This window comes from Plutella xylostella, chromosome 15, assembly GCF_932276165.1.
Source record: "Plutella xylostella chromosome 15, ilPluXylo3.1, whole genome shotgun sequence".
In the NCBI taxonomy this organism is placed as follows: domain Eukaryota; kingdom Metazoa; phylum Arthropoda; class Insecta; order Lepidoptera; family Plutellidae; genus Plutella; species Plutella xylostella.
The window spans coordinates 9,801,089-9,824,692 of record NC_063995.1 but is presented as its reverse complement, the minus strand read 5'-3'; the positions used below and the strand labels follow the sequence as shown (position 1 = coordinate 9,824,692).

The following is a 23,604-nucleotide window of genomic DNA, read 5'->3' as shown; positions in this document are numbered from 1 at the left end:
TTCTATACATATGCATACTAAAGTAAATTTTGAGCTATAATGCTAAGGACTGTGAGTTTACACTACTAGTTATTATTGTAATGTAACCTAACGGTCTTATTCATAAAAAGTTACGACCTATAGGCCTGCTATCAGCAAATGTCAAAAAATCTTTATTCATAAACGATCAATAGCGCTAAAAAACTCTCCAACTGATTCGTAAAACCTTGATATGCTAAAGTTGGCTGGACCCTACTATATACACCTTCCGTAAACCTCCTATTGTACAAAAACATGGCGGCCGGTCAACAGCTGTTCTGCTTTATTGACGATTTGACATTTGTTGTGAGTTAATATTTGTTGAAAATAAGTTACCATGGTAACGTAAAAATTTAATAATTTTTTTTGTGGGTTTTGGCTTGGCCACTGCGCCTTTAAGCCAACGTAAACTTTTTTAAGTGCCGCGCCGTGGCTAACATAGATAATAGAGATTGATAAATGAATGAAAGTTTTCGCTATTTTTGTTTATGGTTTCGTCAGACCGGCAACTTAATAGGGTAAATGTCAAAATGTTTGGTCTGTGAAATCTATTAGCATCAATATAGTTATTGAAGATTTACGGAACGATTATGAATAGAGATTTTTATGAAACCTCAAATAGGCTTAAAGTGTTCCGTAGCTTCTGAGCTCAGTAAACCTACTTTAAGGTTTTTTTATGAATAAGCCCGTAAGACTTTAGACGTAGATTTTAGATTTTCCTTTTAAGAGGTACCTATACCTGAAATAAATGACTAAGTATTTATTAAATTGATTTATTTATTTATACACTGTTAAAATAGTGAAAACCAAATTCGTGGAATGGATACAGCTACGCGCCATACAAATTTGCGTATTTCACTGAAAATTTTCGAACGCTATAAAAAAGCCGAAAAATACTTACTAGGAGCTCTGGTTATTCTGGGCACGGACAGTATAAAACACTATTCTTTACGACTGCAGCAACATTGTTCGGGTGGAGGGTTACTCTATATAGACTAAAAACTAACGAGCGAGAGCTGTCGTTCAATCGGCACGTTTAACAAATAGATAGAAACTTAGTTTTTCTTCATATAGAATGACCCCCCAAACGTTCATACAGTAAATGTTTGTTCCTACCAATACTCCATCTAAAGAGGGTACTTTACACTGTCCTGCCAGCACCCTAGAGACCTGAGGGTGTCTTGAGGTTACAACATCGCTTATCTATAAACTCCTACGTTCGAATCCAGTGGCTGTTTGATAATAGCTACTCACGTACAATATTTAATCGTAAACGAGAAGATTCAGTGCCTCTTGACGCGTCAGCTTTCAGGATAATAAATTGGTCCCCTATCGCGAACTTTTTTTGAGAACGATTTTCGGATTCAAAATTGTATTGTAATGGACACTGATAACTTTGTTTTGACGACTTCGCGATTGGCTCCCTGATGCTAAAAGTCAATATGACTATAGCTTACCTGTTACAGTGCCACAAAATGATCCATATCTCATTATTTACTAATGAATTATATATTAATATAGATTAGATGGGTTAATTAAAACCATAAGAGCGAATTACCACTACTGGCAAACTTAAAATCTTATAGAATGAAGAAATATTACACATTTACGTGAGCTGTCACCGGAACAGATAAGTTTGTGGCACTATACTACCAGCTTCAACAACTCTATCTATCAATAGCTGACTGTTACTTTGCCACTTTTTAAGTGTCAAAATAGTATGATAGTAACTGTCAGCTATCGATAGATAGAGTATTGAAACTGGCAGTTAGAATAGAATAGAATACTACTTTATTGAGTGTGTTTTGATTCGACATTCAATGGTACATATGGTAGGTATATGACTTTGAAAATAGCCTATATCGTAAGTACCTATATCAGTACATAGGTACCTATATCAGTATATAGGTACTTAAGATATAGGCTATTTTCGTTCAGGTGAATTTAAAACGATTATTAAAGTTTGTCGACAGTAAAAAAAACGAGTTTAGCCGTAAAAAACTAAGTTTCAATATTTTTAACGATTACCTACTATTCATTATATGCAAAAGCTGCTTTGTATCTCAGGCACACATTGATTTGGTCTGAAAACAGGAAAGTCAATGATAAAAATTCACACTGTATGGACTTTGCAATGATATATGATAGTACAGAGCAGAAACTAGATAAAGCCTAAGCCAGACTTCTGTCAAGATCCATGCGAGATCGTCTCATGCGATATCGCCGCATAGTTTGAGAATTATTTCAGAGGCACAATATACAGGGTGTCGCGAAAATGGTATACTAAGGTGGAAGTAGTAGAAGTAGTATATATATGTAGAACTTAGTATATCACTTTTCTAACACTCTGTATATGGTGTAAACAATAGTATTATTTTGTGTAGAATCCTCTTTAAATCTGCGCCCATTCTGTGTACACTAGGCAGTCAGTAACTGACACTTTAAAAGAAAAATATGTGGGGACATCTCACACACAGCTATCCGACCCCAAGCTAGGCAGAGCCTGTGTTATGGGTATCGGACAGCTGATATATCTACACAAATACATCTATAGATAGATACATACACTGATCCGACTAGCTTTTCACGAACATGATAAAAATAATAATTACCGTTTACCGTTAACCTGTTCGCTTACAAAAGCGGGAATTCGAGCGATACACAACAATTTTATTATTGTGTGTCTTATTTCACGGGATTCAATCGGTTAATCATCCCGTTTCACAAAACGTGTGTAAATCTAGTAATGTCAGCCACACCCGGATGTCCGGACCGCCCGTCGCAGCTGTGGTCAATATTTGCTTGCTTCCGTCTGTACAAACGTTCGGGGAAACTTGCCGTCTCCACATCCGGCAGCCACCTACACCTTTAGAACTAACCCACGCGCGTCCACATCCCGTCAGGGTCCTGGACCCTGCGCCTCCGTAAGGGTGAGGCCACACGAGCGTAATTTTGTGAGTAAAAGTGTGCGCGGGGACGAGGGGAGCTAGTAACTTCCCCGCCCCCCTCGTCCCCGCGCACTTTTTTCTGCCGCGCACAACTCACAAAATTACGCTCGTGCGGCCTCAGCTTAAGACTTAAGTAGGCCCCCCTTGAAACGCAATGTCTGTCTTGCGTTGCTATACATATTTAAAAATAAAATAAATACTCTAGCTAATGGCAATTTTACCAAACTTCGAATAAATAGGAGGAGGTTCTCAATTCGTCTGTATGTATTTTAACCAACTTGGAGTAAAGAAGGAGGTTCTCAATTCGTCTGTATGTATTATTCTGTATGTATTAACCAACTTCGAGTAAAGAAGGAGGTTCTCAATTCGTCTGTACTTACAATATAACAACCACTGTAGTTTCCGAAGGGATAGTCAGAGGTGATTTTTTGCCGAGCTTGAGAAACCGTCTTAGTTCAGAACTTTTAAAACATGGAGTACTTACAGTCCAACTATAAAGCCATGACAAAAAAGAGTGCGATTTTGCAAAGACTTTTTATCAATATCATTCACTTCCATTTACCTACATACATTTTAAAAATAAAATTCCGTTTGTTACGGGATTTTTAAAGGATTTGTCCTTTAATAAATACTAGCTGTTCCCGCGCGCTTCGCTTCGCCTTAAAAAGTTTTCCCGTGGGAATTCCGGGATAAAAAGTAGCCTATGTTCTTTCCCAGGGTCTAGACCTTAAGCATACCAAATTTCATTCAAATCCGTTCAGTAGTTTTGGCGTGAAAGAGTAACAGACAGACAGACAGACAAACAGACAAACAGACATACGTTCTTTAATAATTAGCTAGGATCCACTTCCGTTTTCAGGACAATTGTTCAGTTCATTGACAACGGTCATCGCAATACACTCGTAGTGATTTCGAAACGCCGTGCACATTGCGAATACAAACGAAATCCTTACACGTAAATTGAGAGATACAGTATGTCCTTAATAAGTGTAGTAGCAATGAGCCCCTGCCGTCGCAGCCGGAAGTGCCGGATGCGCCGGACCGGATATCCGGTCGCAGCTGACCCGTCAATATTGCTTCACGTTCGTTCTGACACTTGTTGCGTTGAGGAACGAAACTTTACGGAACTAGCGTAGTATCGTAGGGTGTCAGATCTAATTTTGTGTACTTTTGGGTACTTTTGTGTCAAATAAAGGCAGATTTAGATAGGGTCAATGACTGGCGCCGAAATCAGAACCAGTCAGCGCTGACCCGAAAAAAAAGCCGATTGATTTCAAGTTAGTCAAGGCGGGCCACTGGAGGCGGGAAGTCAGCGCTGACTTAAAATTAAATACTTGTAAATTCGCATACACAGGGTGTTGCAAAAAGGGTACATACTAGGGTTTCGTTCCCGTGTTCCCGAGAATTCCCGTTCCCGGGAATTCCCGGGAAATTTGTCGTTCCCGAAATCGGGAAAAAAATAGCATTCCCGGGAATTCCCGGGTTTGATTTTTCATCGATTCTATGCTATATTTTCATCTTTATTTATCTGTTTCTCAAACCTAAAACAAAAAAAAATTATCGGCAGGCTTGTTGTCTACGATCAGAAACACGGTTTTGTTGTAAATTATTGGAAAATTCTGCGTGTTATTGTTTTCGCGCAGCTGCATTGCAAAGATAAATGACTCATCTACATCGCTTTGTTTCACCTCTTCCTGATTCAATATTTTCATCTTTATTTCTCTGTTGGTCTTACCGCCTACCTATAACCAAACAATTGATCGGCTTTTACATATGTGACCAAAGAGTATGTAAAAGCTAACGTGTGACGCCTGGCATATTTTTTTAATGTCCTTGTTTTGTGTCCGGGTATTTTTTATAAAATTACTAACGCATAGAAAAAACCAAAATAAGAAGTATTTAGAGCGATAAAACGTTGAATTAAATAATTTTTCTAAAACATTACCTGAAGTGTAATTAATTTTGTTTTTTAATGATTGTCATAATAATATTATTTTCATATTTTCAATTAAGAAAAACAAATGATTTTGCTTGTAAAACAAATCATTATAATTTTGGTCGTTAATTTATCTGACTGTAATTGCTTTTTTCTACCCTATACGAGTGATAAAAGTTTATTTTATTTAATTGTAAGTGTTTAAATGGACGTTTAACACCCGAAAATAGCAAAACCTAGCATTTAAAATAATTTCCCGTTTCCCGGGAATTCCCGAGAAATCATGAAAAAAAATCCCGTTTCCCGGGAACAGAAAAAGGTCGGGAAAAACGAAACCCTAGTACATACTAAGTCGAAAGGGGATGACTCAGGGGGTCATTCTGAACGACTTTTGTTCTACGAGTTTTGGAAATTTATTTTGAAGTCAGTCGGGTCAGCGCTCATTTATTTCGATTTCGGCTCCAGTAACCCTGTCTAAATCTGCCTTGACTAGATTCCGACAATGTTAACTTGCAATTCTGTTACTGTAGGTACCAGCGCTGACATCAAATGAGTTTTTTTTTTTTTGTACCATAGTACGATCTAACACATCTAAATTCATTTAGGACTGAAATAAAAAAGACTCCCATCAGTTATCCGTTGTACAGTCGTCGATGCCTTATCGGACTGTACGGTCAGGTGCAGAGAAACCTGACCCCCTCTCATAGTAACAACGCTTCTGAGGGGGGTCCGGTTTCTCTGCCCCTTACTGTACTGTACAAAGAAGTGAGCGGGAAGCCATTATTATTCTGAGAATAGAAGCTCTAGAAGTAATCAAAGGTGTGAGTGTTGTTTTAAATGTGTTGCTTTCAGAATTTATTTCTAAAGAGGTTACTTAACAATAGTAGATTTTTCCACGAGGGATGAAACACGCTTGTTTAGTCCCCAAGTGGTAATAGTGCTACTAGCCCGAAGGCTAATTAATAATAAATATCACCAGGCGCGTGTTTTAAATTGGCATTAAAAGAAACAATGGTAATAAAAAGCAACTTTTACTAGGGTTGAAAAAAGTTATTTTCATCCGTCTTTAAACCCATTTTTTTCTTCTCATAAAAACTTGTCAGACACATGGCACATGGACACATCACTCAGATACATGGGTAATTGAATAATACCTATGTGGTGAAAGCGTTTTCATACTTTTGTTAGAATCAAATTACTTAAACTATGTACTTCTAAAACATCCATGATTCAGACCACATAGCACGAGTCATTTAAGTATGTTTTAACTTTGTTGTTTTGTTACTTTTTATTTGCCTTATTAAATGATTTCTCCAAAAATAAAATCTGAATCCCGATAAAAACGCCGTATTTAACCACAAGTACAAAAATAATACTTGCAAGTGACTATTCGAAGTGGATTTCTTTTCTGGGCCATTAGCTTTGGCAAACCAAACAAGTGGTCTATTCTGAGTTTAAAGGCGGTTTGGAAACCATAGCAATAACATTGATAATTATACCTACAGGGTGGAACTTTTTATATAGAGCAGTTTTCGATACGGGATGCGTAATTATAGACACTGATAGAATTTCATGCTATATGACAATAGTGGTACATTTTGAAATCTTATCTGAGGCAATAACATAATATACAATATTATTTACTATACTCATTAGACAAAGGATACAAAATTGATTTGTCATTATCACAAAAATAACATTAGGATTTTTTACTCGTAAGCTTGTATGCTAACCGACAACCAGGATTTGTCGTTTTGCTGAGCTGTCGTGTCGTTGAGTAGAGCTTAAGTTCATGCTCAGATAGATTTACTCAAGTGAGAAAATAGGCCTGAATAAAATATACCTATTATTATTGTTTTTCAAACGCACCAGAGTCCAGAATACGGTGTCTGGAGTTTTGCAAATCATCCACCCTCTTACAGCGAGAGAGCTTACGTACTGTACTCCAGCTGACGCTGACATCTTGACTGGAAGACCACTTGACTAATGATACAAATTCAACGGGTTCTCGACTTTAAACTTACGTACAATTAGGATTAGATTGATTTATAATTCTACATGATCTCTTAGCTATTATTAAATACTAGATTATTGTTAAAATTAAGTACCTATTAGAGATATGGAAGAGCGGGGCCTCCTGTCACAGGTTATAACATAGCCTACTAGTCTCTAATCAAGTCTCAGCACATGATTAAAGATTTTGTAAAACGATATTGTTAACGAAATAAACATTTAGATATCTTTTTTAACGATATAGCTATGGTTTTTTTAAGCAGAATGACTTTACCATAGTTCTATACCAAACCATATTTTATGACAACGATATTTGTATTCAAATTGTGTAGAATATGACACTAATTACTTCGTAAATGTTACTTCGCTTTGATTTCGCGATACCTCCCCTGATTTGTTTAGTAAACAAAACGCCCTAAAAGTTTGTTAATAATCTCTTCACGTCACTTCTACTGTCACCCGATCCCGGAGGAGTCATCTTTATGAAAGAGATGATAATATTGATAACAATCGTTGAGGTACTTGTTCCAAAGTAATTAGATTTGTTTTACGTTCTTCGCTGTTGTTTATTTATCCTAACTAATATATTGCCAAAGTAACTGTGTCTGTCTGTCTGTCTGTCTGTTACTCTTTCACGCCAAAACTACTGAACGGATTTGAATGAAATTTGAGAAAGAATACTACATAGGCTACTTTTTATCCCGGGAAAACTTTTTGAGGCGAAGCGAAGCTTGCAGGAACAGCTAGTGTTACATAAAGCTAGGTGGTTGTGTAAAGAATCGTCGTAGTCTCGTCGATAAAATGAACGGATGACAGGTTGGCGGTTTTGAAGTTTACCTTTGGCCCGAGCATAGATATCGCATGGCTATGTTATTCAATTTAGAGCAGATTTTTCAATAGTCAGATAAGTGCTATCTGAGGAATAAAATTGTTATTGTCGCAGCTGAATGTTTATATTAGACAGTGACAGCAACAATTTAATTCTTCAGATAACAGTTATCTGACCATTGAAAAACCGGCCAAGTGCGAGTCGGGCTCGCGCACAAAGGGTTCCGTAGCAGCAAATATAATAAACTTATTTAACCAAAATTACAGTTAAATCAACCTATCTCAAAAACTATAAGAGATACTTTGATCAAACCAAAAATCGTTGAAAGAGTTAATTAGCATGCATCACCTCTATTTTTTTTAGAATTTTATACCCCGTAGTTAAAAAAATAGAGGGGGGGGGACATACTTTTTACGACTTTGAGAGCTGATATCTCAAAAACCGTTCACTTTAAGAAAAATGTTTTTTAAAAAACTTTATATCATTTTAAAAGACCTTTCCATTGATACCCCACACGGGTATGTACATCGAAAAAAAAAATTTCATCCCTCAGTTACATGTATGGGGGGCCCCACCCCCAATTCTTTTTTTTACTATTTAGTGTCATATTTTTGTAGCGGTTCATACAACACATATTCCCATCAAATTTCATCACTGTAGTACTTATAGTTTCCGAGTAAATCGGCTGTGACAGACGGACAGACGGACAGACGGACAGACGGACATGACGAAACTATAAGGGTTCCGTTTTTGCCATTTTGGCTACGGAACCCTAAAAATCAGCCCTTAATCCTACAAATATAAGGAAGTGACTGAATATTGACTGAATATTTCAACCTTAAATAGTAGGTACATAAATAAATATAACGTTATCATTTCTCTATCTTTATCCACCCTTAGGTTATGAATAGTTGATCTCTGCCCCCAGCTTCGAGCCTCCAATTATCAGACGAGCTGCAGCACCGGCCAGCTTCTAGCTGAATAAACAGAAGCTAGATCTCGCTCCTATAGACCTGGTCTTATTGTATTTAGATATATCTATTAGTTGATTTCAATTTATTTCTACCTAGCGCAAGCTCCTAACGCAATATTTGATATTTGATTTCTATTGCTATTGCTATTATTTACAATCCAAACTCTTCGTGTGATAAATCTAGACTTAGATTTTTTCAGATAAAATAAACAAATAGGTATGCCAAGGTAATTAAGGAATTAAGTTTCATACTAATAAATTTTCTAAAACTCCTCATTGACAAATTGGTCTGATAGAGATTGAAGGTAGTCATTTTATTGTGTCCGGGGAAATTGACTTTTATCTAATTTGATTATTAAATAGGTATGAACTACGAAGGGGTAGCACGGGGCGCATTTAAGACGTGACAAAAGTTTTACATCGCGCTCACTAACATCGGGCAGCTTCAAGAGAGAGCACGACGGAGAACTTTTGTCATGTCTTATTTGCGCCCCGTGCTAGCCCTTCTGAAGTAAAAATAACACCCCTTATTCCATTAGGGGGTTAAATACTGAGACAAAAGAAAAAATACTCGTCGCATGTAAAATTTAGCACGTGTTGTTCGGGTGCCACGGCAAATTTTCAAAAGCGTCTCGAAAACTTGAATTATTGAACGATTCGTGGCAAATGACATGCAAGTTGCATTGTGCATTCTTCCCGTGGATGCAGGCTTCAGGTTTCAGGCTTCATGGCACAATGCCGGCTAAAGAACCGAGGGGGCCTTTGTGAACTTCGACTTGCTTTGAACGCTTCGGATCGCGGGGAGAGCTTTGTTATTGCACGCCTCAGAAGCTCATTTCGAGCCACTGAAGTGGATTGGTTTAAGAAACGGATTGGGATATTTTTGACTTTAGCTCTTAAGGCTCTAATAGGTACTTACTATTTTTTATATGGTTTAGTCAGTCCAAGTAGGAAGTAAGAAGAGTTCAATGGTAATATTTTGTACTTAATGGTCTTTTGGTGCAGAAAATAGAATCCTTTAATGCTTAAATTAGACCAAAGAACGCATCTAAACTCAACTCCCACAACACCACTCTCTAGGCTGTATACAATAATCACACGTGTAAAAAATAATATCTTCTACATCTGCGGAAAATTTTATTATGATTGTCGATCCCTATTCTTGATTACTGTGTTACTTATTCGTAATTCATATTTAAAATTTCTAATCTTTTAGTTTCTACCCTCGAGGTCATTCTTTTTGCTGCTCATAATGAAGCCAATAATATTATTATTATTATTAATATCATAGGTTGTATTGTAAGGACGTGCAATGAGGAAGACGGTTAATGTGCGAGTGCGAATGACCCTTCATTGACAATGGTTGAATACAATATCACGTGTATGTTAGGTATGTATGTAGGGAAGGTGTTGCCACACTACAGTATCATTGTAATTGTTATGCAACATAGATTTCAGGGGTGGTGAATTCATTGTCATGAATGATAAATATAAATATGAGTAAAATGCCTTCGGAAAAGCACCGGTGAATATAGTTTGTTTTATTTTAAGAGTATTCGTACACTATCCTAACGCTTACGCCAGAGAAGAATTGATTTTATACTTTATGTACGATTGTATATTTTTGTATATTAAGATATTTCCTTTTACCACTAGTTTATCAAATACTGCTTGTAACTTTCTTAGTTTAAACTCTACGAGGTTTAAACTTGGAAAGTCGCACAGTGTTTGTCCCAGTCTCAGATGTAACACACGCATTCTTCGGAGTAAGTGACTTTGCGGAATGCGGCTAAGAAAGACCGCAGGAAGGATTTCAGTGTGGATATGACCTAACCTGAAGGGCTAGCACAGTTCGCCGTTAAGACACACACACAGGTCACAGACATGTTGAACTTATAACACCCCTCGTATTCCGTCGGTGGTTAAAACCAGCTAATGAAGCGGAAAAACTTAAAGTTTGTTTTTTGCTTTGGAGTTAAAATATAGCTATAATACTTAAATGTAGGTTTCTTGAATGGAGCCTGAAGGATCACTTGTATTGTAGTCGAGCTACGCTTTTGTAAAATTGAAAGCCTTTGATTGATTACTATTAAATGAATGTTCCTAAAACTACGGACAATATTCCAGATTTAGATGTGATTGAAGTTTTAATATTGTTTGTTCAACGTAAAATTTTACAATTACTCAATAGTCATAATATTACTACTCTCCAATATTTCACAAAGGCTTCCGTCACTGAGGAGAAGAAATGGCTTAACGTAGTAAGCTAAGTACAACTTTTGTAAACACCTACATATACATTAATCATAGTAAGATTTATGAACTTAAAAAAAAACGTGTTTTTTTTTTACTTTGACTATTTTTTCAGTGCAGACAGGTAGGTAATGTTGTGCGTAAAAAAGGGTTTTTTAAATAACGACGTTGTTCTTATAAAACTTTACTCATCAATTTCCCTTTGAGCAAGAAGTAAAAAAGTTTCCTCTATAAATTGTAACTCGGAGACGGTTTGACTTTAGCATAAACATTTACTGTAATTTCGGACAGCTAGTGAAATTCTTGTTATTCTATATTTATTGAAGGATGTTGATGCCCTCCTGCAACTCATACTGCAAGGGAAAATACAGGGCAAAAGAAGACCTGGCCGTAGAAGAACCCACTGGCTACAGAACCTCGCCGAATGGTTCAATATGTCCACCATAGAGCTATTCCGAGCTGCGACTTCCCAGGCCCAAGTGGCCATAATGATAGCCGACCTACGATAGTAGATGGCACCTGAAGAAGAAGAAGTTGATTCTGGAATCCATGCTGAACTTCAGACCGCCAGGCTTATTTAGTTTGAAACATGCGTCTGTTCCCAGTTGTCCACAGTGGTGACGAAAAGTCTTTGATTAATTATACGAACAAGATGGACTTATTTAGTTTACAGTCAAACCGTTAAGTTCAACCTAATGACAATCATAGTACCAATGAATTAAGTCCCAAATGATCTAACAGAACTTATTCAAAATAAGAGCTCAAATGGAAAGTTAACACGTTTTTAGGGTTCCGTAGGCAAAATGGCAAAAACGGAACCCTTATAGTTTCGTCATGTCCGTCTGTCCGTCTGTCCGTCTGTCACAGCCGATTTACTCGGAAACTATAAGTACTACAGTGATGAAATTTGATGGGAATATGTGTTGTATGAACCGCTACAAAAATATGACACTAAATAGTAAAAAAAAGAATTGGGGGTGGGGCCCCCCATACATGTAACTGAGGGATGAATTTTTTTTTTTCGATGTACATACCCGTGTGGGGTATCAATGGAAAGGTCTTTTAAAATGATATAAAGTTTTCTAAAAAACATTTTTCTTAAAGTGAACGGTTTTTGAGATATCAGCTCTCAAAGTCGTAAAAAGTATGTCCCCCCCCCTCTATTTTTATAACTACGGGGTATAAAATTCTAAAAAAAATAGAGGTGATGCATGCTAATTAACTCTTTCAACGATTTTTGGTTTGATCAAAGTATCTCTTATAGTTTTTGAGATAGGGTGATTTAACTATTTGCTGCTACGGAACCCTTTGTGCGCGAGCCCGACTCGCACTTGGCCGGTTTTTTGATATTAGAATTGATAGAAAAAGTATGTATCAATTCAATAGTACAATTTTATTGCGAATTCTATTTTGGGTATTTGCAGTTGTCCCGTTATTTCATGTTGTTCTATCCATGGATCTAATGCCAAAAACAAGAAGCAGTAGCTCCATCATGAAAAACGCCAACGTTACTACTGCAAACGAAGGGGTTTCAGAAAGAAATACAGAATAATACACTCACGGGCAATGAAATAGTTCCACTCACAAAATGCCGATACCAGACGACCCCAATTATTTCAAACACTTAATTTAAAATACACACACGCACTCACGCCTTGTACTAATGAACTCCCTTGCGGGGTAGGCAGAGGTGCATTGCTGCACCCACTTTTCGCCAGAATGTTATGTTAGTCCCAATGTAATAGGGGGCGGGCCTATTGCCATTTTACGGGCACATCCAAGACCCGAGAACAAAGGTCTGTGTTTAAACAAATATCTGCCCCAGCCGGGAATCGAACCCGGGACTAACCACTACGGTTATTCCATAGTCATAGTCATAACCCTTCGGTCATGTTTTTTTTTTAATTTACAATTTTTACAAAATATTCCCCTATTTTGTTGGTAATATCCTGATACTCTGTTAAATGTACTTCAATGTTGCAGAAGGCATCGTTAAGCTAGCCTTTTCCGTTAAAGAGTAATTTGGTGTTTTTCTCAGTGGAACCTTTTCATTGCCCGTGAGTGTATTATATAACGTACCTCTGGGTAATAATAATAACAGCAGAGAATTTCAATAGAGTACTTTTTCCATAGGTTTTTAAAATTCGTTTCTGATGCTTTCATTTATTTCTCAATTCCCAAGAGTAGAATATAAACCTACCACCTTGTAATAAATTGGACTGATTGACGCATAATTTCACATGTAACATATTGTATTGAGTGAGGTTATTTCAAAGTTTTGATTGGAATTTTTATTACGGGTGGTTTTTTGCGTGAACATTTCATATTCGGAATTCAAGTACTCGTACACTCCCGAGTAGTCACGAGCAATGATTTTTCAGCCCGTCTAGTACAGGTTTTGCAATTTTTGAAAACTATAAAAGTTTACGTTTTCTTCTGTCATCTGCATACATTATCAGTCAAAAGTCGCATGATAGTTTCCGCTAGAGGCGCCACTTTGTAATGCGAGAAAACTTATAAACTTTTATAGTTTTCGACAATCTAACAAACCTATACAAGACCTAAAGTGCTCCAGTGACAAATTATTCCTAAACGGAAAAGACTACCTTAATGACGCACTCTGAAATATTGAAGTACATTTAACAGCTCATAAGAATATTACCAACTCAAAACGTATATATTTGCCTCAATACAGAACTTATACATACATATAAATACATAATGGCAAAACCGTCTCCAATGAAACGTTTACCATTTAGTTTTATGAATGCCAATAAAAAAAATTACAACAAGTTAAAAATTTACATCTTCTGAATTTATTTCACTTTTTATAAGTAAATAAGTAAGTACCTATTTTAGTACCTAAACTTTCACAAAAGTAAGTACAAATAAGGAGAGATGTCCTTTTGAAAGTGTTTGTTAGTTTTTAGGTAAGTACATGAAAGCCAATGTTTCCTAATTGAGTGGATCCTCCTTGGTAAACACTACACAATACAAACACAGCTCTGAACAACTAAACAAACTTACTTACTTAATACTCGTACTTATAGCTATAGCTTTTCGTAACATCCATCCTAATAAGTAATTAGGCAATCATTGATAACGGTCAGAATGGGAACGTCTGAAACTAGTTATAATGTTATGGAAGTCGCTAGGAAAATGCAACATGAAAAACATGCATGCTAAACCTTGGATGCTAAATGGGTTTTACCATTGGTACGAGACCCGTGCCCCATAGCAGTATGGATGGACGTGATGGGTTGTGATTCTGAAAACTAGCGACTGCTGTAACATAATGCAGTTAGAAATTAAAGTTAACAATATGAAATATAAGTTTTCTATTATTAGCTTATTTAATACCCATTAATTATATTATTAATTATATATATTAATTATATATATTAATTATATACAATACAATATTTTATACAATATTATTAGGAAATAATAATAACTTTAGTTGAATTTAAATTAAATATTAATCAATTTATTAAAAGTAATTATTGATAGAATAGTGGTAACCTCTTCGATTATTAATTGTAGGTCCACTGAAAGTGGCGTAACATTTGTAAGATACACGTATTCTTCAAAATTTATGATTTTATTTTAAGTAACTATTATTTTTCCGAGATCAGAATTAAAATTCAGAATTTGTGAATTTCAAATGTATTTATAAACAGTTTTTGTTGAGCTTCTTTCACTTCAGTAGCCACCTTTAAAATCCCAGAACACAGCAAAACAATCTTGCAGATTACACATTCAAGTTACAGGATTTAAAAAATGAACAAATCATTGAATCGCGGTAAAGACGCGTCTACACTACCGTAATCCGATGAATGACGAATATCCGACGGCGTTTCTCGGTAAAGCCGAAAAGCCGAAAGCCGAAGTGGAGCTAGCAGCGTCGCTGCGGATTGCGCTACAAATGCGCCAATAATTTTAACTAGATATTTTATTTCATAAAATTTTTTTTTTTTTTTAATCATTTATTTATCCCAATTACATGTTTTTACTTAATTCTATCTAGCCACTATCGGAAACCACTAGGTTTATCTGTAGCAGCGAGTGTTACTGGCAGAAAGTTACAAATTACTTAACTAATTTAGACGAAACAGAGTTACATTACCTACTTAAGTATCTAACAATTAACTTATATATTACAGTTCCTAGATGTCTTATTTTTAACAAGAAAATCTTTTATTTTACCTTTATACTTATGAATATTGCTATTTATATATAGATTCTGTAGGTCGTTAGGAAGTTCGTTGACGATATCCGGCAAAAAATACATCCATATCCTAGTTCCATAAGTGTTATTATATCTAGGCAATGTATACATGGGCATATAACTTAGCTTACGTAGTCTAGTAGGACGTTCCTTTTTTATAAGCTTATCAAAGAATAAATGTACCTAAACATACCTTTATATTTTACCTATATTCATTGTTGATATACTCATAACTGTTATCTTTTACGGGATAAGCATTGGATGCATTGATGCAACTTGTTATGGCGTTGAGTCACCACAAATCTTGCTATGTCGAGCTCCAAACTTCGGGCACATCTGTATCCTCGTATCGAAGAGAACCCACGAGAACAAACACTTGGTTTTTTAGGGAATAAATCTACACATCTTATTCTTCATTTACCTACCCAGGTTTATGACAAACTTCTCCAATTTACTTTAGTCAAAATGTTAAAGCTCCTTCACAAAAGCGTACTTAAAGTATTAAAAACAGCGGCCTTACTCGCTATTATTCAAATTATTCATTTCTACTCTGACCTCAGGAAATGTATATGTATACGAAATGACAAAAATATGAATAGGTGTGCCCTATGCCTACCTTATAAATAATAGGAGAGCATACGCTCCCACAAAATGCTGTAGTTAGCGATCTAATTAAAACTTTAAATGGAGTGACAACTACACCTACTTCACTACTATGTATAGGTAATTATAGTTTTACCTCTGAATTCAGAAGGGTTTGACAAAGTGGGAACATAAGTTGGTTATCATGCCATTACCTGAACCGATCTTGCTGAAACTCTGCAAACTACAAAGCAAAGTTCGTTGAGGAAATCAGTTAGTTTCAGAGGCTTTAACAGTCCTGTCTCAGACATTATCCTGAAAAACTAAAGGAACGCAAATGATTGTTTAACCGGTGGTAGTTCAGTTAGATAAACATCTGCTACTCACGCCAGAGATGCGGGTTTGAATCCCGGCGCTGACCTGTTCCTTCAATGAGTTCTTTGGAATTTAAGTTGGTAAAAGAAAACATCCTACGGTGAAAAAAACATCCTGAGGAATCCAAGATATCTATATATCATAGATTTAGCACATATAGATATGTGAACCCAGCAACCCGCAGTGAACCAGCGTGGTGGGAAATGGTCCAAGATTAGGAAGGCCGTATAGACCTTGGGGACATGCACAAAGGTCCTATTCTAGACAACCTAACACATAATATAATTGAATAGGAAACCTCTTCTTTTTAGTCGACGAATGCTTGACCGGTGGTCTACTCTCCCGGTACCTATCTTAAGTAATACACTAAGTCTGTACCAATCCAAACGGAGACTCTTTCACAGCTTCTGAAATGAAACAAAGATAAAGTACCTAATTGGTAATGTTATTTCTTTTATCGCAAGACATTCCTTATTCGGCCTTTTCTAAGAATACCACAAATACCTTCCTGAGCTGTGTATTATTAAACGTATATACAGACAGGTATGGGTATGGCCTTAAATATGTATGTGGGCTTTGCCTCCAACATGCACGGGGAAGACGAGAATTTATCGACGGAATCAAAGGACGTATCTGCGGCCGTGCCTCAGAGTTGAATAGCCTTTAATATTCATATCTCCCAAAAATACTATAATAGCTCTGCCCCGCGGAGGCTCTTTAGGCAATACATATTCAGGAGGTACTGGGTTTCGTTCATTTGGTTAAAGCAATATGATTGTATAGTTCGCCCGTGGCCTATTTTAGTCGTAATATTATAAAAAGTTTCAAAGTTCTAAAATACACTGACGGGCAATGAAAAAGTTCAATTGAGAAAATGGCCAAATTACTCCGACACGAAAAAAATAAGCCTTCTGCAATAGGTATTTAAGTACATGGAACGGTGCATCAGAATCTTACCAACTATTATAAAAGTATAAATTTTCCATACATTTTTTTTTTAAATTTTTCATTTCTGCATTTTGCAGACACCAAAGGAAAAATTTAAAAAATAAAATGTATGGAAAATTTTAACAAAATATTTACTTTTATAATAGTAAGTGGAACTGTTTCTTTGCACGTGAGTGTACTATATATACGTTCTTTGCGCCATTGAATTTTCAAGAGCGTTTGCAGAGATGTGGCTTGCCGCAACTATATGGATGTCGCATACGCAAAGTCTGTTCTGTATGGAATATTTACTCGTAAAATATCTTGCCGACCATACTATGGCATGACTACACCATGTTGACCACCATTAATTACAGCTAAAAAAAATGTTGATCGGCGAAAAATCGGTATAAACAACAGTAATTCATGTGGTATATTAACGAAGCTCATAAATAATGTTAGGGTGTCGATTTTCCTTAACCTCGGTGCACTGTGGGAAAACTAATATATTACTCACTAACCGGAAAGGTAAGTTGGTAAATAATAAGATAATAACAAGACATTTTCCCTGTCATGTTATCAGACACATACTTAATTTATATTTATTTTCGTTTTCAATAAGATTTCGTTTATGTTTCCATATCCAAAGAGTGCGTGCCACTCTATGTTGTCGGCGAGTCGTTATTAGTAGATCCAACAATCATTCGTTCAATAATAGAATTATGAATCGACTTTTCGGCGAAACGTTAATCGATCGGTTAACATTCGGATGCTTGTGGTAGACTCGAATTTATTATTAAAATATTATGCTGGACTAACCATGTTAATTTTTGTTATTTTACGTCTACTTCTTCTTCATTGATATAGGGATACCTGCTACCGTTTACCACCACCCACATTGACACATTAGCAATTAACAATCTATAAACAGCGTCGATCGCCTGCCAAACATCTGTCAGATCCATACAAGTTACCTCAGATTTGACGAGCGAACGATTGTTTGTTGCTAATATCTGGTGGTGGTAGCCTCTTTAAAAATAATCTGTTACCGAATACAAGTTGTCCTTTTTCACTGTCTGACTCTACAGGAAATAGGAGCAGGACCCCAATTCTCGACCACTAGTCTTAAATGTCTAGTGTTAGAATTCATTGCATAGTGGTTACTATTTACAAGGCGTTACGTCGCGCCACTGACAGTAGACATTAAAGACTAGTGGTCGAGAATTGGGGTCCAGAGAGTTTTTCTATGAAAATTTCAGATAATCTCCCACCTTTGTTCACCCCTTCTCCAACTTGTTGCAGATGTGGTGGGCGATGTGGTGCGCGGCGGTGCTGGCGGGCTCGGCGGGCTGCGCGCCGGCGGAGCCCGGCCTCGACCTGGCGCCGGTGGACCAGGCCGCGCCTGATGATGTGAGTTATTCAGCCTCGGTTAACCGCTTGAATCCCTTGAAATCAAACCCCCAAATTCATAGAGGTTTTTGCCACTTTACAATAGGTTTAAAATTGACGTGTGATACATGAATTTCAACTTTTTGAGTGACGTAAAGAGTCGAAACTCGTGTGTTTCAAAGTAAATTTTAACCTGGTTGTAAATTTTTAATCCGCTCGCTTTATCAAATTATGAGGGAGACAATATAAATCTATTGTAGTCAAGCGCGATATAGCGACTTCGGGACGCAAAGGATTAAGCTGTAACGCTTTCGGCTGCCTTCCGAGTAGGCAAACATTTGGCCACCGATTGAGTTAGTGATATATCGGTTTAGTATGTCAAGTATTCACAGATTGTTAGCTATGCCCATATACAAGCTCCTAGTAATCAGGACTGTTCCGAAGAAAGTTTAAAGAAGCTTTCTCTTTTGATACTAATTGGGAGAGAACTAAAATTATTGAGTTTACATTTAGTGGCAGTGAAGCTGTCATATCACAGCCAGGTTTCTTTATGACAAAAATATACCTACATATTAAAATTGAACAAAAGAACATTTCAAATATTGTACACATGCAGTACTTATATTAGCTGAGGTCACAATGAGCAAATTAAACAAGGTTCAAATCCCAAAGGGTCTTTGTATTTATGTTCAAAGTTCCCGTATAATTGTCCCGAGATTTGCAAAGAAATGTAATTAGAATTATGTACCCTGTTACCAGATTTCCCCTTTACGGGGTAATTTTTGGGTAAGCTTGTTAATTGAGTGTAGATATGGTCCAGTAAGGGCGGGTATTGTGCGGCGCAGACAATGTCCGAGCTTAGTCCAAGCCAAATATGTACAGTCGGAGTCATAAGTTCATAATGGTTTAAAATAAAACATGTTTGGGGGACTCATGGTTTCATTCACAAACCATAAGGTAATACGTAATATATCTTGATTTCTTTAGTAGTTTTTTTTTTTAGTTAGTAATAGTTTCTTTAGTAGTAATTGTACCAATCATCTTATTTCAGTCGGTTTATTCTGTAAAATTATAATAGCTGTGTGTATAGAAAACTTAAAGTTGGCACTAAAACAGTTTTTTTTATTCTGCGAGAAAATTTTGCTTGAACACAGTAGTCAGACCTATATCAGCGACTTAAATATATTTAGACCTGAAAGTATTTTCAGTTTCCTTGCAATTTAAAGCCGAATAATCGATAAACGATGTACTGGTCTCTCCTGAGACCTCAAACCCTAATACAGGGAAGCAAGGGTCGCCGTGATGGACAGATGATATTTCAATAACCGTTGTTCCTGGATAACAGGGAAATGCGGGACGATGAAGCTGCCTTGACCTATACAGGGTGTTGCAAAAATGGTTTAGTAGTTAAGCAGAAACGAGGTGACCTCATATTGTGAACAACTTTGTTTGCATCTTTCGAAAATTTATGAAAAAAGGGGTATATTAAGTGCGAGTGGTATATTAAGTCAAATTTTTTTTAAGTACTACTCCATATTCATATTACAACTTTGTCGTTTACATGATATTTTAGCAAAAAATCACATCATAATCAAAGTGTTCATGAGTAAGCGAAACTTTCCGCCTATCACTTTTGCAACCCTGAAAAAAAAATCAAAAACAGCTTAGCTCCAAACTGTACCAGCTAGCAAGTCTCCCGGAATTAGTATTCAACAGGCGCCGCCGTGTGTGCATTGTCTCGCTAATCAAGTCGTCAATGAAACTGTTAGTCCTCAGATAATTATATTAATTAATTACCCGGAGGTACTCGTGATCGTGGACAATTAGTGCGCCGAGTGTACCTACGCGTGTGTGAGTTGTGACGTCAATGAGTTATTTTATGAGATAGTAAGTAGTTAGTACCTATATAGGCATCTCACACGAGTGGGATATCATCACCGAACATTGGCATTGGCAATTAACTCGCCAGCTTATCAAATCTGACGTAACATGTATGTATCTGACAGATGTTTGACAGGCTAGTGACGTTGCTTATGGTGAGTACGGCAGCTGGTTTCTCAAAAAAGTGCTAGACCAATTGAGCGTCCACCTTCTTGTAGTCATACATGTCAAACTAAGCGTATGACTGATGTCACTGAGGCGATCAGGCGACTATCAAGCCGTTACGTTGAAAATTGGCTTCCATTTTTATTTACCAAACACCTTAAAAATACCTATATAAAAGGAAAATAAGTATTCAAAATTAACGTATAAATAGAATGAGATGCTCGTATATAAATCCTAAGCCATCTGAAACGTAATGCTGCTGGTTTTATCCTCAAGCCCTTTACATTTATTTGTACATGACTACACATTTTCTTTCTTGAATACCTTTCATATTTTCATAACCCCTATTTCTCACCTTTTCATAAGACTCACGAGAACCAATTCACGACCAAGATTAATGTGTGATAGAGTAACTTGGCTACATCTAAAACCACTCTACAGTGTGACAGAGTTCCAATCGCAATTACATAGTTAACATTTAACTACTCTGTCAACTTACACAGTAGCGTTGGGCAACAAATTTCAATTACGTACAATTTGAAATGGGGCCCTCAACTCCTCAAGAACTTGTGTGTGAGTAAATAGTTCTGTTTTAATTACATCATAATCTAATAACGAACCGTTAATGCCCGAGTATTATATGAAATTGCTTAAAAACAATAGTTTTACTCATACCTACGGACCAGTGACCAGTGTTTCTCAAAGACCTCACTTTTTAAATTTTCAGTACGTATAATATTAAGCACAGAGGAGCCGAGGGGCACTACTAGCTTCCACCACTTTTGTCTATCTTGACACAGTGGTTTGGATCTCGCTTTCGTATTTTCGGTGCCATGTTTGGCCAGAAGTGGCCACGGGAGCTTCGTCCATTCAGTAATCGCCAGTCGAAAGTCAGCAATTATAGCTCCTCTCGGGACAGTGGGATAAATTAATCCATTTTCAATTTCCCTTTGAGGAAGAGTTTTAGTAGAGAATCTTAGTCTTAGGGGAGTACTTGGTAAAAAATCACATGAAGAACAAAGTTTTTGTGAGGAAGCAAAACATTTGGCTTCATTCATATACCACTCGCACTTATTATAATTTCACTTTTTGTCATTGATCTTCATTACGTATGGTCTTCGTAAAATAACATTATTATATACCTAACTGTATAATGTTTGTTTCCCAGGAGGGCCTCAGCTACGCCGTGCCCCCGATGGGGGGTCGCTACGAGGGGGCGCCCTGGCTCTACCTGCTCGCCGACCTGCCCAGAGAATCACAGGTGAATATCTACTTGTACTCGTCAATAGTACTGTGGGGTTACCACCACCGACAGATTAGCAAAATCAACCATCCTTCCGAAAATCAATGCCACTTAAGGCGTGTATTGACTGTACAGATTGTTAAAGTAACAGCAATGTTTCTTTCTTCTTCTTCTGCAGCAGTCTGTACCCGGCTTTAAGGATTTCGTAGATTGCTAAGTACGGTGCGTGGTGGTACGGTACCTACCTGTGGAGAGTTGGTCTAGCGGTCGAGACTTCGCTTCATAACACCTATCTTTAACGTTGACCACAAACTGTCTTTTTGTAGTTTCTGTTTCTTTATTTTTTATATAAGTACTTAGCCTGTTTTCTCGACCCACTGCTGGGTAAAGGCCCCCTCAAACTGTCTACCGTCCCCGATCATGTGCTTCCTCCTCTATCTATTCGAATAATTACGTGATTTAAGGGAAAACAGTAACAGTCGTGTTGGTTGTCCTTCTCATTGGGTTATAAACATTGACATATATGACTTTTGAAATCATTGGTTATAAATGAGAAGTTACGTAAATCGATAAACTGAGTTCGTTATTCGTATGTTCGTTACAAAATTTCGGTATAGTGGCCGGCTTATGGCTATAACCACATTTACAATTATTACAACCACATTAAAATTAATGCGGTATAAGTACCTATGTGTGTGAAAGTTTTGTAGTTGAATGTAGCTTGCTAAGGACAAATCCGGAAATCTTCTATACATACGTAAATACGCAAATATGTCTGGGCAGATCTGTTTAAATATTATCTTCATTGGTATACAAAGTAGGCACTAAAACAGTTAGGAATCGAAGTGTAAGTAATATTACGTATACATACTACACTTTTTAAAACAGTTCTTCTGCATCTTTACAATATTAGATTTTATTTTAATTTCTGAATTTAATTTACTTTCTAGAACTATGGGTACACCTGAAATAAACAATTATTATTATACAAAATTACTTCACAAAGCTATGTAAAGCTTTGTTTATAGATTTGTAACAGGGCAGGTATCGTCCTAAACAGAGATCGTCCCTTCTTCACAACTAAATAATCCCTTGTCAATACAAATCTCTCACTACTAAATCGCCCCTTTCCACTACAATAACTTTATTCATTACCCAAATACGCACAGAACTAAAGTACCCAAAAGTTTTCTCTGAAGAATTGCCAACTCTCTTTAATTATGGAGTCAAACTGCCAACAAGGTAATTAGTAATTTAAATTAAAGAGTGAATTTGAGACGTGCACATTTATTCACCAAACTTACTATAGTGAATTACTTACTTATGACCTTGGGTGATGTTGCTTAGTATGAGGATTCGAAGGTGAAGGTTGGTGCGGAGTACATGCGGCGGCGGCGCGGGGGGCTGTCGGTAAACCCGGCCGTGGAACACCTGCAGAGGAACATCCTGAACGCCCACATCGAGCACCTGGCCCACCGGAACCGGAACTTCTTGAACTGCGTCGGCAAACGAGGTGAGAGCTGGCAACCTACACGGCCGAGGAAAAAAACAAACTGAATTCAAATTCAAAAATGGAATTGGATTTAATCGGGTATTGGATGACGGAGCATTTCAGTCAGACTGCTTCAAATTCGGTAAATGGGGTTAATAACGGTTTATATATATACATATCTTACCTAATTTGATCTTTTTGACACTCAAAGTCCTGAAAAACGGACGGAATGGCAAATTAAGACTGCATGAACGAATGTAGAGACCGTAGATATGTAGTTAAAACAGCTATTCATTTAAATGTAGTTAACAGCTATTCTACCTTACTTGGTGATCTTATAAACTTAAAACTT

General features: G+C 36.8%; 1 protein-coding gene across 5 annotated transcripts in view; it reads left to right on the top strand.

The window, feature by feature from the left end:
* LOC105391724 (diuretic hormone 45) overlaps positions 1-23,604 on the top strand; it is a 76,326-nt gene that overhangs the window by 44,712 nt on the left and 8,010 nt on the right. For 3 of the 5 annotated variants that reach the window (XM_038108230.2, XM_038108229.2, XM_038108232.2), the window contains 2 exons: positions 18,385-18,492; positions 21,686-21,778. In XM_038108230.2, the coding sequence (XP_037964158.2) occupies positions 18,385-18,492; positions 21,686-21,778 (201 nt within the window). Of the gene's footprint in view, positions 1-18,384; positions 18,493-21,685; positions 21,779-23,107; positions 23,274-23,604 lie in introns of all 5 variants that reach the window. The other 2 variants (XM_038108235.2, XM_038108233.2) reach the window with 2 other exon arrangements.